We start from the raw sequence: 22426 nt of genomic DNA, 5'->3' as shown, positions 1-22426 counted from the left end.
AATTCCCAAGTCTAAGTTCTGACTTTAAGATAGAAAGAAAAATTAGTATAAAATTGGATTTGAAATTAAATTTTTCAAGTGGATTAAAATTGCATGGGACTGGCTTGGAGTATACATGTTTGAAATGACCTAAAAGCAATGGGACATATCTGAGGTATGCTAAGGAATATATATATATATATATATATATATATATATATATATATATATATACACACAGATAGATATATATAGATATATACAGATATAGATCTATAGATATATACAGAACATAACTGAAGGCAATGACTAAAAAAATAAAAATAAAACTAGATTTTACAGTCAAGATGGCAGAGTAGGTAAACATAGTGCTTACCTCCTCACAGAACCACATCAATTACAACTGAAATACGGAACAGCCATCATTGAGAATCATTTGAAGTCTAGCTGAACTGAAGCCCTATAACTACAGACATACAAAGGAAGCCACCTCGAGACTAGTAGAAGGGGCAGAGACACAGAACAGGCTGGTCCCACTCCTGCCTGTGACCGTTAAAAATCGGGAGGGATATCTCAAGTGTGGAGGTCTCCTCACCCCCAGAGTAGTGAGGGGTCCCAGCCCTTCCCCAGTCCAGGGTTTCAGTGCTCGGGAGAGAAGTCCCCATAATTTATGACTGTGAAAACTAGCAGAGAATGTGGCTGAATGAGACAGAGGTGACTGCACTCCCAGGCGTTCCTCTTAAAGGGACCATGCATTGACTTACTTGCTGATGGATTCACTCACTCTGAGCTCCAGCACTGGGGCAGCAGTTCGAAAGGTGCCAGGACGTACAGGATGAACGGAATCACCTGGTTTCAGGGCAAGGGCTGGAGGGGAAGCTTTCTCCAGGACCCAGAAGCTGGTGAAGCCATTGTTTCTCTGCTGAGCCCTCCCACTCCCTGCACACAAATGCACACAGATGCTCTGAGTCTCCATCAAACTATCACCTTCATCTGCTCGACCCTAGTGATTCCTAAGACCACACCCCTCTCAACTTTTGGGCACACCCAAGCTGCTTCCAGTGGCTTTTCCCTACAAACAAATTGTCTTAGCTTATGCTTTTATTCCTAAGATCTCTCAAAGATTCATGAAACCCAAACACCCAAAGAAGCAGCGTCTGGCTTTGACGTGCCCTGTACCTCTGGCTGAGCAGTCCTAAGCCAGGATTTAACAACAGCTGGCCTCAGTTCGTAGATTGGCCTCTTGAGGTACTTCCAAGCCCAGCACAGGTGGCAGCCATCTGTATATTGATTTGTGGTTCATATCAGGTGGCCCCAGGCAGAGTACAGGTTGCAGCTGACCTTGGTTTGCAGCAGGTCCCCTCCCGGGAGGCTCCCAAGATTGGCACACCCAGAAGCCAGCTTCAGACTGAGCCTGAGCATCACTGGGCCACATCCAACGATGACACACCAAAAGGGAAGACTGGGCAGGCACCAGAGACCCATTAAAGTGAACCCTGCTCTGTAGCATCAGCCCTTGCACCACAGCTCCTCCACTGTAGTCATGGCCAGTCCTCATAATCTATCAGGCCAAGGTACAGCCCCTCCCACTGATGTGTAAAAAGGCTCAACTACAATATGGGGACACACACAACCCATACAAGGAGCACATCTGCAGCACCTGTCTCGGGTGACCAGGGAGACTGCACCACTGGTTCCCACAGGACACCTACTTTATAAGGCCACTCTACTAAGACCAGAAGGCATAGTAGCTGAACCTAATACCTAGAAACAAACACAGGGAGACAGCCAAAATAATGAGACGAAGAAACACAACCCAAATGGAAGAACAGAACAAATCTCCAGAAAAAGAACTAAACCAAATGAAGACAAGCAATCTACCAGATGCAGAGTTCCAAACACTGGTTATAAGGATGTTCAGTTATCTCAGGGAGAACTTCAACAAAGAGATGAGAAACATAAAAATGGAGATAGAAAACATAAAAACGAACCAGTCAGAAATAAAGAATGTAATAACTGAAATGAAGAATACATTAAAGAGGATCAACAGCAGATTAGATGAAGCAGATGTCTGAATCAGTGATTTAGAAGATAAGGTAGGGGGGAAAAAAACAGTTAGAATAGCAAAAAGAAAAAAGAATTGTAAAAAAAAGGAGGATAGTTTAAGGGACCTCTGGGACAAAAATCTATCATACCAACATTCACATAATAGGGGTATCAGAAGGAGAAGAGAGAGAGCAAGAAATTGAAAACTTATTTGAACAAATAATGATGGGAAACACCACTAGCCTGGCAAAGGAAATAGATATACAAGCCAGGAAGCATGAAGAGTCCCAAACAAGATGGACCCAAACAGTCCCACAGCAAGACACATCATAATTAAAATGCCAAAGTTTAAAGACAAAGAAAGAATTTTAAAAGCTGCCAGAGAAAAGCAGGTATAAGGGAGCTCCCATAATCACCTGATTTCTCAATAGAAACTTTGCAGGCCAGAAGTGTTTGGCACAAAATATTCGAAGTAAGGAAAAGCAAGGACCTACAACCAAGATTACTCTACCCAACAAAGCTATCATTTAGAATCGAAAGACAGGTAAAGGGTTTCCCAGACCAAAAAAAAAAAAAAACAAAAAAGCTAGAGGAGTTTATCACCACCAAACTTGTATTACAAGGAATTTTAGAAGGACTTTATAAGATGAAAAAAGGATAAAAACATGAATAATAAAATGGCAGTAGTTACATATCTATCAATAATTACCTTAAATGTAAATAGATTAAATGTTCCAATCAAAATATAGGGTGGTGGCGGAATGGATTTAAAAAAAAAAAAAAAAAACAGGACACTTACATATGCTACCTATAAGAGAGTCACTTCAGATAGAGAGACATACACATACTGAAAGTAAAGGGGTGGAAAAAGATAATTCATGAAAATGGAAATGGATTAAAAAATGCTGGGGTGGCAGTACTTAAAGCAGACAAAATAGACTTTAAAACAAAGTCTATAACAAGAGAGAAAGAAAGACCCAGCTATCCCACTTGAGGTATTTATCTGAAGAAACCCAAAATGCTGCTTCGAGGGGATGTGTGCATCCATATATTCATTGCAGCATTGTTTACAATGGCGAAGATGTGGAGGCAGCCTGGGTGTCCGTCAATGGAAGAATGGATAAAGAGTAGGAGGTACATACATACAATAGAATACTGCTCAGCCATCGATGGGAATGGATTTGGGTTCTTGCCATCTGCAGTAGCATGGATGGAACTGGAGGCTATTGTGCTGAGTGGAATATGTCGGAGAAAGACAGGTGCAATGTGATTTCCCTTATAAGTGGAATCTAAAGAATGAAATAAACAAACAATACAGAAACAAACTCATAGATACAAAGAACATTTTGATGGTTGGCAGATGGGTGAGGGTTTGGGGGTAAATGAAAAAGGGGAAGGGATTAAGAAGTACAAACTGGTTGTTACACAGTAGTCATAGGGATATAAGGTATAGCATTAGGAATATAGTCAATAACATTGTAATAACTGTATAGTGTAAGATGGGTGCTCGATTTATCAGGATGAAAGATGGGAGGGAGGTTGGGGGCAGGGTGAAAAGGTGAAGGCATTCAGATATATGAATTGGTAGTTACAGAATAGTCATGGGGATGTAAAGTAAAGCATAGGAAATATAGTCAACAATATGGTAATACCTATGTATAGTGCCAGGTGGGTACTAGACTAGTCAGGGGGATCGCTTCTTAAATTATATAAATGTCTAACCACTATGCTGTACACCTAAAATTAATATAAAATATTATTGAATATCAAAATTAATTAATTAAGTATAAAAAAATTTTTTTAAAGAAAACTGGTTTTGCACTCCTTGGAGTTGAGGATATTCAATAAACTAGGTATGTTACCAAGACATGGAATCCAAACTGTATAAGGAAGGAATTGAAGACAAGGAGCGGCTGATAGATGGGAAGGACATCAAAGGTTCACTGCATTGAGTGTCATAATGGAGCTGAAAACAGTTGCAGTGGGGGTACTTGAGTAGGTGAGCTGGAAATCCAAGAAGAATGAGGGTCTAAATTATTGATTTGAAAGTAGTATCAATTTGATACAAGTCCAAGGTAAGACCTTGGAGAGACTGTGTAGCTGAGGTTGAGTAAAAGAAAAAGCCTTTGATGATAAGAATTTTGAATAACTGGGATAATGTTATATTTGTTATCCAACATGGATGATTAGGGTAGATAACTAAAGCCTCTGAATGGGGGGGAGTGACCATGAGGTAAATAGATGATGGTGATAGGGAGTTGGGTATGAGCCTAAACAATGAAGGCTTTTTATAGAAGGAAGGATTGCTGGTCTGGAAACAGTGCTAAGAAGTGAGGAGGACATGTCCCCACCCACCAAATCTGGGAGGCATAAACAGTCTCTTTAGTGTCTTCAGGGTCATGCCAGGAGGTGATGGGGTTGTTCACTAAAGAAGTTAAGGATTTGGGGAAGTTCGTTAAGAATGGAGTGGGAATTTCAGGTGGTCCAGTGGAAGGGTTGGTGATAAAAGAAGAATAGGGAATTGACACACAGAGTCAAGACTTGCAGAGAAATCTGTATACCACCTGAAGAACTTTGAGCAGGGGACATGATATGGGCTGGGTTGAGTTTAGATAAATCATTTGTGTGGATGACTCATTTGAGGGGGCGCCAAGGCTATGGGAAAGGAGACCATTTAAGAGAATGCTGTTATAGCCATGACAAGAAATCCCAAGAGTCTGAAACTAGGGAGTAACAACAGGATGATTATGATATATGTAGGAGCTCAATCAGCTAGACTTGACTGACTGAATGTAAGAAGTGAAAAGAGAGTTTACAATGACTCTCAAATTTCTAGCCTGAGGAACTTAGTGGTTGTTAGGGACATTGGAGGAAAATCAGGTTTGTGGGGAGACAGGTTCAGATTTGTACATTGTGTCAAATACTAAAGCCTTGGGTAGACCCCCAGCATGCATTTTCCCACTCACATGTAATAGAGTAGCTGATTTTAGTTTGACACGTGGCCGCCCAAAATCAAGAGAACATTTCACACTTGGAGCTAGATGTAGCCAAATGACTAAGTTCTGGCTAATGGTAGGTAATCCAAATTTGTTGTTATAAGTTGTGTTTGCAACTTCCAGGAAATGTCCTTAAAAGGAGTAGTGGGTTTTTCTTCACTCTTTCCTCCTTCCTGCAGGGGAAATATGAACATAATAGCTAGAGCTCTACTAACCATCGTGGACCGTAAGTTTAACTTAGGTAAGGTAAACCACAAAAAGCAGAGCAGCAAAATGGAAAAAGCCTGCGACTTTGACTTCTTATATGAGAAATAGAGATTTCTCCTTGCTTAAGCCACTGTTATTTTGTGACTTTCTGTCAGTCACATTATCTAATCCTCCAGTTGGATGTACTGCTATGGAACCAGGCAAGAGATCAGTGATGGAGACAAGGTCTGTAAGTGACCAGCATATATGGTAGGTCTTTCCCTGAAAGCAAGTTCACATGATTTTTTTCCAATAGCCTTCAGCAGCCTGGATCTCAGAGTGAAAAAGTTAATAAAGGTTCACTTAGACATTCATATCTAAATTCATTTTCTAAGGACAAATATAAGGTGATATAGGGGTTAATTAATTTGTATATAAAGGATTGCCTTTGAAAATAAAAGATTTACCGCAGCTATTCTTTGTATAATTGGCTACTCTTTACAAGGCACGCAGACCACATGAGGATAGTATAATCCAAACCCCTTTTATTGTGGAGAAGTTATAACTAAAACCAAATGAGGAATAATCTCATGTGCCAAATACAGTGCAATGGATACAATAAAATAATAAACACTCAGGAACAATTACATTGACTTTATTTGTACAAAAAAATATGTTTGAGCAACTGCATAGGCAACATAATTCTTTACAGACTCAAAATTAGACACTCAAAAATCTGAGAAAATATATATGCAACCACCTTTTAAACTTGCCAAATTGTTAATGCATTGTACAAGATATTCTATAAAACTACTCAGAAATAATGATCTATTTAAGTGCTATTTTAAAATTTTGAAACCTTTCTTATTATAGCCCTCATTAGAAGCTACAACCTCTTCCCACAGGTATTTCAAGCTAGTGTCTTAACAATAAGAGCCCTAGCTTCAAATATAAATTATAAATAATGAATTTCTTATAATGCTTCCCCAAATGTAAAGAGCTAGGAAAAGTGTTTCAAGTTGTTGTGTATTCCACCAACAAAACTTTGAATATTTAAACCAGCACTTACATATTTCATTTTGTGAGGTTTTACCATTAGTTTTCAAAACGACACTATCTGGTCTTTTCTCCCTATCACTTGTCAATATGCACTCAATCAGGGATTACAAAAATGATTTTAATGTAAGATTCAGCAAACGTAATTAAGGAGAAAATAGACTATGAAAATAAAAATCACAATGTATCTCACTTGGTTAATTTTGTGCTTATCCCCTGGTTAGGAATGCCTTGGCCCCTCATCTCACCTCCCAGCATAGACTAGAAAGTAGTAAACATCAAGAATCTAATCCATACCTAAGCAGTGAGAGAAGCTGGAATTCTTTTGTGCCTCAGACCCATGTCGCCTTGGGCCACAGCTGGGTCAGTGACGAGGTACTGAACCCACCTTCATGCTCCTGATACAGCAGCTCTTTGTCAAGGAGCATCAGAAACACAAATGAACCATAAATTAATTAAAATGAATTCATAGAACATGGAGGTTTGAAAGTGCATGCTCAGGGAGTAGGTGTCCCCAGGAAGACAGAGGGAGGGGTGGAGAGGAGAGTATCTGGTGATAAAACAGGGTTAAGAACCACAAGACCTAGGGTTTTTGTCTTGTCGTGATACTAATTAGCTCAGCCTGTTTTTTTTCCCTATGTGAAGTAAGTAATTGGACTGGGAAGCTCGCAGTGGTGTCTTCCACCTTGAAGAGTGTACATATTGGGAATTACAGGTGAATGCTGTGAATTTAGCAATCTGCTTGAAACCTTGCGAACACAGGAGATTCATTTATTGTCTATTCCTTTTGATCTCCGTCTCCAGGATGTATTTAACTTAGATGTTTTGCTTTGCAGAAAATCTCTATCACTACCTCTCTCTCTTCAATTGATGTTTGTTCTTTCAAATCAACATTTACATTGTTTTCTTTGACACTTAGAATGATATTATTGGCATTCGTGAAAGTGCAAAAGGAAGGTACCGTGTTTCCCCGAAAATAAGACCTAACCAGAAAATAAGCCTTAGCATGATTTTTCAGGATGATATTCTCTGAACATAAGCCCTAATGCATCTTTTGGAGCAAAAATTAATATAAGACCCAGTCTTATTTTCAGGGAAACACAGTATCAGTAAATGTAAAAATTTCCATTAAGGAACTTCCCATTTTGCAATTAAACATGCTATTGGATAAAGTATGGTATAGGAAAGTGATTAAATGCATACAAAATCATGTGGGTAGTTAAAGGTTATTTGGTTGTTTGGGGTCTCCTAGGATACCTAGTTGTTTTTTCCACCAACCCACACATCCTCTACATTCCTAATAAAGCTTTTGGAATCAGCTTGGCTTTTAAAGGTTCTCACCACTCTCTTTCTATGACTTCACCATATCATTAAAAATCTAAAGTTATTTAGCATAATTTAATATGTTAGCAAGATTTGTAACTGTATCCAAGGATATAAACTTGTTTGTTGTAACAACTGCCTAAACAGTCTAAAAGGCCATTCAAAGAAAACACAGACCATGTCAAATTTTCAGTAGTTTTATTGAAAAATGCCTCTTTTGTTTCAGAAATAAATAATATAAGGCAGTGAAATTCACAATCTGCAGTTAAAATATAAAAGCAGCAATTCTATGTTCATAGTCTTGCAAACATTTCCAACTGCTTTTGATAACTAAGAAACATTATGTTCTGAAAAAAAAGTTCATACTAAATATACAACACAAACATGCAATTCCATCTCTGCAGAATAATCTGCAATTTGGCATAAATGTTAGTGTGTCTAAAAGGAGGTTTAAGGCAATATGGAACTGTATCCAGTTGATACAATAATTTCAGCTACATGGTTTAAGGTTTGTGGTTGTTAAAGGAGATGTATAAGAGCATTCTATGCCATAATGTATAACAGAAAATAGAAGAGGAAGATAAATAATTGCAACGGAGTTGACTTTTCCCTCCTTTTTGGTTTTAGGAGGGGAATTACTTGAATCGTGGTGTAATTGAATTGCAAATAGGTATTGGAAACGATAAACTGCCCTCTGGAAATATACAGTAGTTCTGGGTTCCAGGACTTACTGCTTAACCTAAGAGTTTCACTGAGGCTGCCCGCTGTACAAACTAAAGGCACAAGGCACGTTCTCTCCTTGCAGCTTTTGTGAATGAAGTATTTTGCAAGCTTTTCAAGGGCAAAGGCAAGATGTCTACAGAATGCGTGCAGCGCGCTAGGCTTCCTGCAGAAACAAGGTTCTCTACAGTCAGAAAGGGTACTCTTGGATGAAGCAACGCCGGAAGAAACATCGCAGATAAGACGCACACTGCTCTATCTGACCTGTAAATGAGAATCCCAACACCTCCCCCGAGCCTGGCCGCGCAGGGCGCAGTCTCAGGTTCACTGCCCTGGGCCGTGGGGCAGGGCGCGCCGCCAGCGCACGTGGGGAGGATGCTCGTCCGCAGGCTCATCGGCTCCGTAATCTTCGTACTCGTCTGTCCGCTCCGGCTCCACTGGCACGATGAAGGGCTCGCGCTCAGGCAGGTAGGCCCCGCCCTCGGGCACGTATGGCTCTGTCCGATTCAACATTACAGTTATGGCATGATTTGGTAGATACACACACAGCAAAAGCTAAATCATCACCTGAGGTGATAGCACTCCAGTCTTAATAATCTCATAACTATAAATAGATAAATTACAATGTGCTGATTACTTCCATTTGCAGTGAGAATTTGGTGATGCTCAAATAATGTAATGAATGGCACTTAAAAAAAAAAATACCTTCAAAGATCCAGCAGTAAATACAATCATTGCACAAATACCTGGGAAAGGTCAGAGACTGGGCCAAAGAACTGTAAACGTAGAACCTAGGTAGGATTTTCGCAAATCCCCAAGTAACTGTTCATGACTTCGAACTCCTCAATTCAAAGAACAGTTTGGAAAGATGAGGAGGTGAGGGGAAGTTTTGTTGACTCCTAGAAACTTAACTCTGGAGGTGAAAATCAACTATCACCAGGTAATATACAGTACATGACATTTTTCTGTGGCTGTCTCTCCCACAGACTGAGTTACAGCTGGTGGGTGAGGAACACCAGTGACTACAGCGAAACAGGAAGAAAAAAAGTGATTATAAAACTTTGGTTTGAAAATTGCAATTACAAAACCCAGATGAGAGTTCATGTACAAAAAATAATAATCATGAGACACATGCCCTGAATCAGACACATCGCTAACAAGCAAGAGAGGAGGAGATTCCATTCGGTGTTATTCCGGCACAGAGCAAGCAGCAGGCTTTGATGCAGAAGCTTATTGTAGGGTTGTTAAGTTATTTTAGTGGACAGGATCACATACAAATCATTTACAAGCCACAATTAGTTTATTATTTACATAAGACATTTCTCTTTAACCAGGTTAATTCTTTTTCTCAAAATGGCATCATGTCCGCTGGTTAGTAGTTTTATTATGCGCCTCTTTCACAACTGAGGCTTCTCATGGCTGTGTGTTTGAACTTTTTTTTTAAATAATATTTTTCTACATTATTACTGAAATGCATCAGGCTTATAAATTAACACCACTGTTTTTTGTCTCATTCAAGTTAGTATAAAGAGTCTCCACCCTCCTTTATGATGTTGACCCGGTTCGTTAACCATATCTGTGGTGAGATTTCCATACAGACTCATTTCCTAATAAGCATGTGCGCAAACATCTCAGAAACAGGATTTTCATGTATTCAAACTGTAAGCAGCACTGGCGACTTAGAAAATTTGTTAGCCGGAACCTGAAACAGGTCAAAGATGATAGTTTTTAAAAGTTGAATTACTATGCAAAAAATATATTTACACATCCATCTAAGTATGTAATGGTTAAAGTATATATACATATATATATATCCATATATTTCCAGTTATTCACACATATCATAAGGCAGAGGTAACTTAAATTTCATTTATAAAGCATTAAATTATAATTTTGTGAGTGGGTTGCATGAGAAATTCACATTAAGATTCATTATTACTTTTGGTCATATGTAAGTATTCACATAAATATATAGATATATAGATATTTAGATATTCAACTACTCATGCACTATTTGCTAGTAGCCAACCATATCAAACAGCAGTATCATTTTGAAACTTGCAAGATGCTTGAGGGTGTGCTGATGAAAAGGACACCGCTGACCACTGCATGGCTTCCTTATTCCAGATCAGCAATTGTCCCCTGTCCCCACGTTCCCCAAAATCAGAGATAAGAGAATTGAAAACACTAGAATTTCACTACTAACTCTTTTTTTAAAATTAGGTACCAGGTTTTATAAATACTAATTCAATGAACAGTGTGAGACACTGAATTATTTTCAGTTGTCTGCACCATGTTATCAAATAATTTGCCTATACATTAGATGCCCAAAACAAATTTTTATGTACATATATTCTTAGTATTCTACAATTGTATTAAACAAATCCATGTTCCCAACCTTTAGGTTAGGGGGAAAAAAAAAAAAGAAAAAAAAACGTCAATTGGTATAGCATTCTTTGAACATCCAAAAGAAATATGGAGAGTTTTATGATGTTATTTGGTAAATGAAGAAATATTGGAAGGGAGAGAAAATAATTACTCAACTCCTGACAGTGAAATAATATTTTACGCTTTGAGAGAGAACTATATCACTACATAGTCAAAACACACAACTGAAAGAACTGATACTTTCAACAAATCCTTAAATTAATGTTCCTTCAATCCTAAGGAACTTCATTTCCATGAATGTTCTTTAATTCAGGTGAATTTGAGTTCCTACAATGGCAACAACATACCTGGATAGCCTTGCCCATTGTATGGGATGCTGGCGCACTGGGACGAGTCACAGTATCCAGGAGGACCTGGGGGTCCTCGGATACCTGAGTTTCCAGGGCGACCTGGAGGGCCAGGGGGACCTCTTGAACCTGTGGACCCTGGTGGACCTGTTCTGGATTCTCCTTGTGGACCTAGTAAAGGGTTGGAACAAAAATTTCCCCTCTTGTTAAATACTTCCCCTGAGTCAGTAAACAATACTTGAGGTACCTCCACTGCCTCAAGACTAGACAATTCACTAGTGTATGGTAAGAAAATATTTTCTTTAGAAATCACCAATATGAACCAGCATGGAACTTTCTGGTTCCAGTGAGTCATCAAGAGTTAATACCAGAACTCCAACTAATTTAATGATTTTTTTCAACGGAAACTGCTTTAGCAAGAATTAAGCCAAACTAAAGATCAATGTGTTCCCTGGTTTGCTCCTTCTCTCAGACAGATAAGACTTCCTGATGAAAATGGCTATATTAGCGCATTGGACTGCCAGGAAAACACGCTAAGTGCCTGCTCCACACCTCCAGACTATGTAAGCAATGTTATTTCTGGATCAAGTGATATTTGTGGTTAACATAAATGTAAATATGTAACCACTAGGGCTGACCTTGGTTGCAAGAGCCCCATAGACCTTACAATGAAGAAAAAAATTTGTTTTCAATATAGTAAAGGAAATGTATAAAGCAGCTGCATAACCATTATTTCTTTCCACAGCATCAGTAAAGAACCTGTAAGTGAAATCTTGTGAGGTGTCAGGCTTTTTAGTTAGAATAATATTTTTTTTTTCAATCTACTAACATCTTGAAGAATACTAGATGAAACAGGAAAGGACACTGTCCTTGAAAGCTATGAGACTAAACAAAACAAAGAGGAACTTCATGAAAAAGAAAACAGCAACCTTCTGTGTCAACTGAAACTCATACCTTCATGCGTTAAAGTTACAGTGAATGTTTAACAGAACACATTCAAACATGTTTTGAGTAAAGAGAACATAAAAATGAGGAGGTTATACAAGTGGAACTTCTTGCTAAAATATTTTCCATGATGGTAGACATGCCTGAAGCTAACAAGAGAAGCTTGTGTGCCCTCTCAGTAGTTATACCTTTCATTGTTCGATGTACTAGAGACCTACCTGGGGGACCCGGCGGCCCTCGTGCTCCTGGAGACCCAATACCCCTTTCACCTTTCTCTCCCGGCAAACCTAAGGCAGGATGAAAAGATAAAGCTCAAGAGGAAAATTATCTGGAAACATACAGTTTTTATTTTAACTGATAATACTTGATTCAATTAATTAATTTCCCTTAGTGAAAGCAGAACCTAATTTTTCACAGAAGTTCACTCTGTAAGCCAAATTCTTTCTAGACATTTGTGTAATTCCAGATTCATGGTCAAGAAATAATCTGGCTACAAGTCAGGGGAAAAATTATTTGAAGCAAACGAACATGTCTAATACAATTTTTTAGAAACAATTATTAGAAACAGAAATCCTGAATAAATAGTTACAACTCATTGAAAAAACATCTTAAAGCTCTCTTATCTTCAGTAGCCCTATTAGTGCAGCATCCACACCAACAGAATTATAGAAATATCTAAGTTTTCTGAAGAATGCTGACTACTACTTCAACCAAAGCCGAGTACCCAGAGTCCTAAAACATCTGGAATCAGATAATCTTATTTTTCTTTTTTTCCTTCAATTACACTTATCTACTACAAAATTAAAGCCAAACAAACACACAAAACCAGTGCCAGACCCTGAATAAAGGAACCAAAAAAAATTGGATCTAAAACTGTAGGGCTGCTTAAGTACCTTCAGTTGCTGCCCAACTCTGGCCAGTTAAACAATTAATAAGATTTTAGTGCCTGAATTTAGTTGGCCAAGATATAGCTTTTCCCATGAACAACCACCACCACCAGAAAATGGTATTATCTTTACTGATATCTCCTGACAAAATCTTCCTGCTTTCTAACATATGGATCTCTATGGCTTGTGGCCCCCTAAAGAAGAAAACACATTCGTGGACTGTCCAAACAAGACTAAAGTTTGCCAAGTTCAATCTTCCACATGCTTTTCAACCTGCCCCAGCTCCTACACTTGCAGATTCTTTCCTTTATCCCTATGCAGCAACCAGAAATGCCTACCTCGTTCTCCTGGGGGTCCCTGCATCCCTGGTGTGCCTGGGAAACCTGGTCGCCCCCCAGGTCCTGGTTCTCCTCTGGTTCCTGCGCTGCCTGGGGGGCCTGGGGGACCAGGTGGGCCTGGCTGGTTGCGACTGGAGTGGTAATCATTCGGAATCTGATTCAGCATCTGATTGAATCTGTTCATCTGACCTACAAATAGAAAAAGACTTGTTGGTAAGAAACTCAATAAGGGAAGAATGAGAGGGTGAAACTGTTTGCTCTTAGTGTTTAGTGAAATCCACCTCTATTCCTCCCCCTCCAGGAAACATTCTAATTATAACCCTACAAATAAAATAAAACACTCCAGTCACCAAGGACAAAATGATCCCTGATAAACAATTGTCTCCACAAAATACTGACCAAGTAAGCCACTAGCATTACTATAAACATCAAAGAGTTGTAAAAGTTTAATATGGCTGGGATAGAAAGTTCTGAGGTTCACCAGATGATGTCACTCGAAAGGGATCAAATATATGGTGACAGAAAGAGAACTGACTCTGGGTGTTGAACACACAATGTAATATATAGATGATGTATCACAGAATTGTACGCTTGAAATCTATGTAACTTCACTAACAATTGTCACCCCAATAAGCTTTAATTAAAAATAAAGAGAACCTTTTTTATTCAATTTATTGGGGTGATGGTGGTTAGTAAAATTACATAGGCTTCAGGTGTACATTTCTGTTCTTGATAATTAGGCTTTAGTGTACATTGGAATTGCCTGAGATAATGTTGAAAAATACAGATTCCTGAGCCTCATCTCTAAAGACAACGCTTTACTATGTTTAGAGTATGGCCCAGGAACCCTCCTATCTAACGAGCAATACAGGTGATTTTAAAGCACGTGCTCTCAGGAGCACATTCCAAGAAACACTGATTAAGACTTCTGAAAGTGGGAACCCTGAATTTAAGGCCACACTTGGTTTGCAGGCACTGAGCTTTATTACTTAATTGGCTTCATGGAATAAGAAGAAAGAGTCTGTGAAAAATAAGGAGGCAATACAAATGTCCCCACCAAAAGGGACTTTCTATGATCAAGTTAATCTTGGTGGGTTCCTTCCTTAAAGTCATAGAATACCTTAAAGTTCATAACTTAAAAGAGCCAATGTTTGCTGCTTCCATATATACACAGATGAAGATCACTAAAAATCCTACAACATGGAAACTGAAAAGCCCTTTAAAAATATGATTTTGTATCAGACCAAATATAAAGATAACAGGTATAATTTTACCTTGAGTAATAATTTTATCTTAATGAAAAACATTAAAATATTACTAGCCTTATCTAACTGGGTATAAAATTGATAATGTATACCAATAAGAGATCATCAAAAATGAAACAGAAACATATATCTTAGAAACTTAATTACTCAAACTCTGCATTTTCCTACAATTAATTAAAAAGCATTCATACATTAAAAAGAAAAGAAATTTTACCACTGATCAATTGTTCACAGACTTGTCTTGCAACTGCCCGCATCATGTTCTGGGAAGCAATGTCTCCCTTGTTAATTAAATCAATGAGAATCATTAGCATATTATTTCTATAGTTTCAGACTTCAATGTTTACCACAAAAAAATAAATGTAAATCAAATTTTAAGAAATACATACTCTATCGCCTTTCTCTCCTTTCAATCCAGATGGACCCTAAAATACAGGAATTTTACACATTAGAAACTGACAAACATGGTCTAAAAAACAATTCATAAATGGACATGAGAAAAGACAGCAAGGTCTGTTTTCTAATGAATTAGCAAAATGACACATCACATTTATATCCGTGTTACTCACCTTTTGCTTCTCTGTAAAAAGAAATCTAATTCCCCCTCCCACCCCACTCTCTCTGAAGCACATGTCCTCCAAAATAGTGCTGAGATGTGAATTTTATGATCATAATTTAGAAGTTATGTACTATGCATACATTTTATGATACTATTCACAATATAGTCCTGGAACTAAAATGTATATAAAAAATGCCCTTGGTACCATTATATTTTCTTTTACATCACTCTGGCTGGTTAACTCAGCTGGTTATTGCAGATTGTCCATGAGGTTAATCTTGGTTCAGTTCTAGTAAGAACCACTGGGCTTTTTGTCAATTCCCTAAATAAACATATATCTCTAACTTCTTCCTTTTTTTTTTTTTTGTGCATTGAGTATAAAAGGAAACATATGTCTCCAATATTAAATAATTCAGTCCAAATGGTGGTCCTACATCTAAACACAACTACAGAATATTTGTTCCTACTCTATCAAGCTTCTCAGTGGCCATGAGAGAATCTTAGAAGTAGTTTCCCTTATAGTGTAAGAAGTTTTTGTCTTTTAGCAATGTATATCCAGGCTAACAACTGCTATCACAGAAGGAAGATCTAAACCATTGATAAATCTAATGTTCAGATCATTCCCAAACCAAGTCATGCCTCATAGGCTCCAAGACTTTTGCCTGAACTACTGCAATATCCTCCCAACTGGACTTTTGCTTCCTGTTTTGCCCCTTTAGAGTCTATTCTCCACACAGAAGCCAGAGTGATATTTTTAAAAGGAGCATTTGATCACATCACTCTCTTTTGGCTGCAAAAGACCCCCATGACACTCAGAATAAAAGAATTCCTTATCATTGGCTAGATGGTCCACAGCTATCCGACCTCTTCCATTTCTCTTCCAGTCACTCTCGTGATTTCAAGCACCCAGCCAGGCCTCTCTGCTGTTTCTCTCACACGCCAGACTCATTGCTCACTCAGGGCTTTTATTCATGCTGTCCCCGCAGCCTAACATCCTCTTCCCACAGCTCTTCAAACAGCTTCATTCCAATGTCACCACTGCACACAGGTTCTAACTACTGTTATCTAAAATAGTCATCTCCCCACCACCACAATTACTCTCTAACCCCTTAGTCTGTTTCTTTTTCTTCATGTCATTCATCATCACCAGAAACTATATTACTTATTTACATGTTTGTGGTCTATAACCCACACTAGAATCTCCGTGAGAGCAAGGACTTTGTCTTGTTTATTGTTGTATCTCCAGATTCTAAAACACCGACTAGCACACTTAGGCACCATACAAGTAGGTGTTGAGTAAATGAATAAAATATTTCACAAGCAGTTCTTGAAAATATCCACTATACAACTTCAGGTGTTGTAAGCTGGCAAAAAGATACCATCACCTGGTTATAGTACTAATGTCATAAGCTAATCAGGATTGAGCCAAGCTCTCTGCTAAGACCTTTATACACCTATCTGCTAGTTTGGATTTTAGAAATTAAAGGTAAGATAGAATACAGAAGAAAAGGAGAGGCAATTTGCCACCATAGAAGGATAAGATAAAGGGAAAAAAAGAGGGTCAATAAAGGCCCAAATAAATGTTACCAAATTATAATCATAAGAAAAACTGGAATTTGACTCTCCCTTTGCCAAAAGTACTAGACTCATGAAAACACTATTATTATTGAATTTGGAGCCTTTTGTAAATTTCAGGGATTTTTTTTTTTCACTTTGACTGCTACTTTGAGATTGTTCTTGGGGTGTTTTTTAATTTATTGCCTCTGTGAGGTTGTTCTAATATCCATGGTTTATAGAAATCATATTTATTGCCAAATCTAAAGATCACATTTCAAATCAAGGAAGTAGAAGTTTCTTCTAGGTTTTTAGCTATAGATATCAATTATTACATCAGTAGTATTCTTACATGATACTCTTATTTTGCGCATAGTAAAACAAAATAGAATTCTATATAGGTAGAAAAATTCCATGTATTTTTATCTTCTCTTGTGAAGTTTCTGCCATGATTCATTGAGGAAAAGAGAGTAATAAAGGCAGGGTACACAGATTATAAAATATATCAGGAGTCCTTTAATCTTTATGCTGCTTGCTTAATTTTATGTAAACATGGGAGGCAAGCCATGTCACATAAAGATTATATCCTAGGTTTGTTTGACATTAATTTTTTTTAACTTGTGTTTATGTAACTAGGACAATACTTAAGAAAAGAGAAGTTCAGTTCAGAAAACAGCCCTGAGAGATGTGTGTCACTGCTAAAAGTTGGACTTAATTATCTTTAAGATAAATTTTCATATTTCAGAATTCTATTCAGACCCAAAAGCTGCTTAAAATAAATTCACACCTCATCCGTAAAAAATAAGGAGTAACTTGTAAAGAATATGAAGCCCAACATTCATTACAAATACTTCTGGATATTTTAGGAACTTCAAATTCAGTTTTGGAAATACTAATTCTAAAATACCAGATATCTATTATTTTCACCAAAACACCTAACTAAAAGGAAGTTGAACTGGATGTAAGTTGGAGCAGGGCAGTATAAAAAAGTAAAATAGCAGATTAGATCAATCCTTTTAATTTCGGGACTATGTTCTTAGCAACCTTAAGGAAAGGAAAAGACCAAGCGGCTTGGCTGATGATACTACCAAAGGGTTAATATCTGCACATGACACACGGAAGTGCCACACACCACCATCATGTATTTTTCTATGGTGAGCAGCATACCACTCCTACATAAAAAGAATCATTCTGCTGACCCAGCTTTGAGTGTTTATACAGTGCAGAAACATGTGTCTTGGCTCATAATCCCACTCTCCTTTTAAAGAAGTCCTATGACCACAGTTTTCATCCCAAAATGTCCTAACTCTAAGAGAGAAAAACTTTAGAATTAGTACCAAGTTAAAACCATGGGTTTAGTAGAGTTTCAACAAAAGCTTTGAACGCATTACAACAGATATAACATAAGTAAATATGCCAAAAGCCTTTCCATCTCCTCATTATTGATGGCCACAAGTAAATAACTCTAGACATGCAAGCTGTCCACTTACGGGCCTGCCGTGGTCTCCGGGCTTTCCTGGTTTCCCACTTGGTCCTGTGACTCCTGGAGAGCCTGGGCTTCCCTACAACACATAGGTCAGGAAAGGGAATGTTATGATGAAAGAAAAATCCCATCTAAAGTAAACTAACAAAGCGTGGCCAGCTTTAAAAGCTTTTCAATGAGACAGCACATAATCACATATTAAGAAAGAGTAAAACCAAATTTTAAGTTAACATCTAGGGAATAAAATCTTGAAAATTCCTATTCAATGTTTATGAACTATATAGTTCTAAAATAGAGTTTGAGACTATTTGAAAAATATTTACATATATATAATCAGTTTCACAATTCACAGATAGTGATCCCAGTAAATTGATTACAAAATGAATCTGCAGAAAGCAATTCCTGTTTTTCAGTTTATTTCTATTACATAACCAGACAAGCTATCAAAAGACAGGAGTGAAAACTTTGGCTGGGGAAAAAATTAAGGTAGCCAGTTTTGTGCTAAATTGGGCACCATCATGGCGGAGTCTTCCCTTGTCTGATGGAAATTGCACTCTCAGCCTAAAAATTCACTTTTTCTTTGGTGCATTCTCCATACTTCCACTCTCTTCTGTCATATCAGCACCCTTCACCTCATCAAAACCATAGGAATTACTCCTTGTTTCTTTTAACACACCTTCAAGACATTTTAGCCATATTTTTCAATACATTATGTTCTAAAGCCTAAAATTTCCTTAAAATAGAATCATCAGATTTGATAAAATAACTAATCCTTTACTTCATCAATTATGCAAATTTTCAGCTCAGTAATAAAAACTTAAGTGGAAATTTACTATACATTTTCACTCCCCTTTACCTGAGAACATATATAGGTATTAGACATACATAAGATTATTTTAACATATTCTCTTGAATCTTCATATCATGCCATAAAACATGAAGAGCATTCATCACCTCAAAGAATTTAATTGTGATCTCACTCGGACACAGGTATACAGATGACACTTTCAAAACCATTGGCTTTAGTATTTTCCCCAAAGATCTTAATCCGAAGACATACTTGGGTAAAATTTACTTCTTCAGAATGACTGATAGCTGTTCAGCAATAAATATCCATAAAGTGCAAATATCATAGGCCACAGATTCTTAAAATTGTAGAACAGGAAGTAACCAGTGAAGTCATAAAATTTCACCAGCCAATGTGGGGATGGGAGGAACTGAGGCACTAACCAACTACTGACCAAGTTACTTAAGGATATTTTCCTACTTTTTAAATATAACTTGATTAAACAGAAAAACTGTATTTTAAATTCTTTGAGGTGATGAATGCTCTTGATGTTCTATGGCATGATATGAAGATTCAAGAGAATATGTTAAAATAATCTTATTTATGTTTAATACCTATATATGTTCCACATGTGCTGTGGGGTATTTTAACATGTATGTTTTCCCCAGTGTATTTTGATTTAGGAAAATAAAAATAAACAGCAACCCCAATGGCATAACCCACAGCACAAATGGAATTATCTCAAAGGCCAGGTTTACAGGCTCTTCTCTAGAAAAATGGGGGAAGGGGATAACAATGTAACCATTCCATTCTTACCGGTGGCCCTGGTGGACCCCTGGGTCCCATTGTACCATCTTTTCCAGTAAAGCCCTATTGTAAAAAACAAAATTAATTATGGATTAGTGACATAACGACCAAGTGAAAAGGAAAGACACAAAACAGGTTGCTAAGTGTGAAGGGTAAAGGATTTAACCCAATTTGCTGTTTGCGGGTAACCTTTCATTATAAAGACAAATAGACCAAAAGAAGTGATTTCCAATTTAACTTACACCTTGTACTGAATAATTAATTTCTATACTCACTCATTTATATAGTTATAATATAAAGTAGTTATAAATAAAACCATTTTAAGACAAACTAATCTCCAAAGAAGGCATTTCTTTCATGAACATACGTACTAACTTTTGCTTTTGTAAGAGTGTGAAGAAGTCCGAAGGAAGACTAACCCTTTCTACTGAAAAGTCAATGTCCACAACTGGCACAGGAAGGATCCAAGTGCAATAAGAGAAATATTGCTAAGAAAAGCACGTGGTCTCATAAGAGATGAAGGAGAGGCCAACCACCTGTTTAGAAAACTCCCTTCTTCATTCTCTAAGCAAGGGCAGGACTACTGATGTCTCCAATCCTAGGGAATTCCTCTCCTCCCTCCCCAAAAATGAGGCGATGCTGTCTTAATCATTTTCCACTGGAAACAAAGGAAATCCTCAATCTGCAGTTAATTTTTTTAGTGGCCCATCTTACTTCTTCTCATCTCACAGGAAAAACCAGAGCCACATCAGACTAGGAAGCAGAAATCTGTCCCAGGAGCACAGCGCATCTCCCCACAAGCTCACTCCTTGGCTGTCCTGCCCCATCTCCATACAGTGCCAAATGACCTCTGCTTGGAATGAGTCACTGTGCTACCCAGTTAACATTCATCCCAACAGCAGGTCTCTGAAACCCAGCCGAGGATTTGTGAGTCAGATCATTTTTTATGGTTGTTGCATTCCTCTGTCAAAGGAGATTTTTGTCTCATTTTCTGCAAAGAATAAGAGTGATAATTTTATCCATATTCTTGGATTCTAGCAAAAATCAAGAACATTTGGATCACTGCCTGCATTAAGTATCCACACTTCCACTGATTTCACAACAGGAAGTTTAAATTATTGCCTTAAAATCATTAGAAATATTCCACCCCCAAAAAAAAAAGAAATTTTTTTTTTTTTTTCAGTAACTTAGATAAAAATTTCAGACTGTTTTCTGGAAGATCTAAGCCTACTTAATAAAAAACAGACTCCAAGTTCATCTGATGTAACATCAACATTGCTTCTGAAAGCCACTTAAGAAGCAAAAATGTACTGGTAGTATTGTTTGGACAGTTTGAATTGTATTTCTTCCATCTAAATCTCTCCAACTGCTATGTAAGACATTCTTATTTTTTTCTTTTTTCCTTTTTAGATAACTATCATATTTCTGAATAATCCTCCTTCAGAACATTTTCCTTTTTTTGAAGCTTTACTGAAACATAATTGACAAAAAGCGTATATATTTGTGGTGTACATGGTGATGTTTTGATATATGTATACATTATGAAATAATTACCACAATCAAGATAATCACCATATCATAATCATACCCATCACCTCACATAGTTATCACTTTTTGAGTGTGCTGAGAGCATTTAAGATCTACTCTATTAACAAATTTCAAGTATACAATATAGTGTTATCAACTATAGTTACTATGCAGTATATTAGATCTCCAGAACTTATTCATCCTGCATAAGTGAAACTTTGTACACTTGACCAATATCTCTTCATTGTCCTTTCCCCTCTGCCCCTGGCAACCACCATTCTACTCTTCCATGAGTTCAACATTTTAAAAATTCGATACATGAGTGAGATCATGCAGTACTTGTCTTTTTGTGCTTGGCTTATTTCACTTAGCATAATGTCCTCCAGGTTCATCCATGTTGTCACAAGTTACAGATTTCCTTCTTTTTAAAGGTTGAATAGCAATATATATATATATATATCTCACATTTTCTTTATCCGTTCATCTATCAATGGACACTTAGGTCTGATCAACCACTTTCTTTTAGGAGAAATATATATTTAAGTTGGGGTGAGGGTTTTATTCTGGTGTCCTCAGAAGGACTACTCACTGAGTCATCTGCAGAACTTTATGCTATAATTTTATTCTCTATTTTCAAAGCTGCAGTAGTTATTGCTGCTTCCCCCTATGTGAGAGTGGCTGAGGAATCCTACGGTTGTCTTCACAGATGCACATGTATTAGATACCTGTACATGCAGTTCTTTTGTTATTTTCTAACATTCCCCAAAGCTGTGACTCATTTTGAAAATCATCTATGTTGAAGACAATGCATGCATTCTGTTCCTACCGACTCCACCTTGGTAACAATCTTACTTCCCCACCGTGGTCCTTGGGCTTGCTCTCCTGAGCTTTCTTCTCTTCTCTTCCACCGCAGTTTTTCTTTCTCTCTCTCTCTCTCTCTCTCTCTCTCTCTCTCTCTCTCTCTCTCTCTCTCTCTCCTTTTCCAGCTAAGTTATCTGTACCTAAAATCTACCTAACTTTCTAAAATTATGTTCCATCAGCCATGCACCCTACTTTCAGCACTAGTGGTAGGAAACCAAGTGGTGGGTAGGTGTAAAAGGTTATGAGGGAAAGATGGGAATGATTTCCTAAAAAGTCTCCTCACCCTCAGCCTGAAAGACCTGGACAGCCTCACCACAAAGTTGGATTCTCCGATTCAAATTTGAGAGTGGAAAAGCATAATCGTCCCCACTC

General features: G+C 37.6%; 1 protein-coding gene across 3 annotated transcripts in view; it reads right to left on the bottom strand.

The window, feature by feature from the left end:
- Window positions 1-7767: 7767 nt before the first annotated feature.
- The window catches only part of COL12A1 (collagen type XII alpha 1 chain), a 113465-nt gene continuing 98806 nt past the window's right edge, over window positions 7768-22426 (bottom strand). For 2 of the 3 annotated variants that reach the window (XM_088795600.1, XM_088795602.1), the window contains 8 exons: window positions 19676-19729; window positions 18080-18151; window positions 14866-14901; window positions 14691-14757; window positions 13212-13400; window positions 12205-12273; window positions 11042-11212; window positions 8492-8803 (listed from right to left, as the gene is read on the bottom strand). In XM_088795600.1, the coding sequence (XP_088651726.1) occupies window positions 8631-8803; window positions 11042-11212; window positions 12205-12273; window positions 13212-13400; window positions 14691-14757; window positions 14866-14901; window positions 18080-18151; window positions 19676-19729 (831 nt within the window). In that variant the 3' untranslated portion in view covers window positions 8492-8630. Of the gene's footprint in view, window positions 10009-11041; window positions 11213-12204; window positions 12274-13211; window positions 13401-14690; window positions 14758-14865; window positions 14902-18079; window positions 18152-19675; window positions 19730-22426 lie in introns of all 3 variants that reach the window. The other variant, XM_088795601.1, reaches the window with a different exon arrangement.

The sequence above is a fragment of the Rhinolophus sinicus genome, chromosome 2 (genome assembly GCF_057876585.1).
Source record: "Rhinolophus sinicus isolate RSI-liver-muscle chromosome 2, RSI-T2T, whole genome shotgun sequence".
Classification (NCBI taxonomy): Eukaryota; Metazoa; Chordata; class Mammalia; order Chiroptera; family Rhinolophidae; genus Rhinolophus; species Rhinolophus sinicus.
Note: the sequence above shows the minus strand (reverse complement) of the source record. Positions and strands in the feature narration are given on the sequence as shown.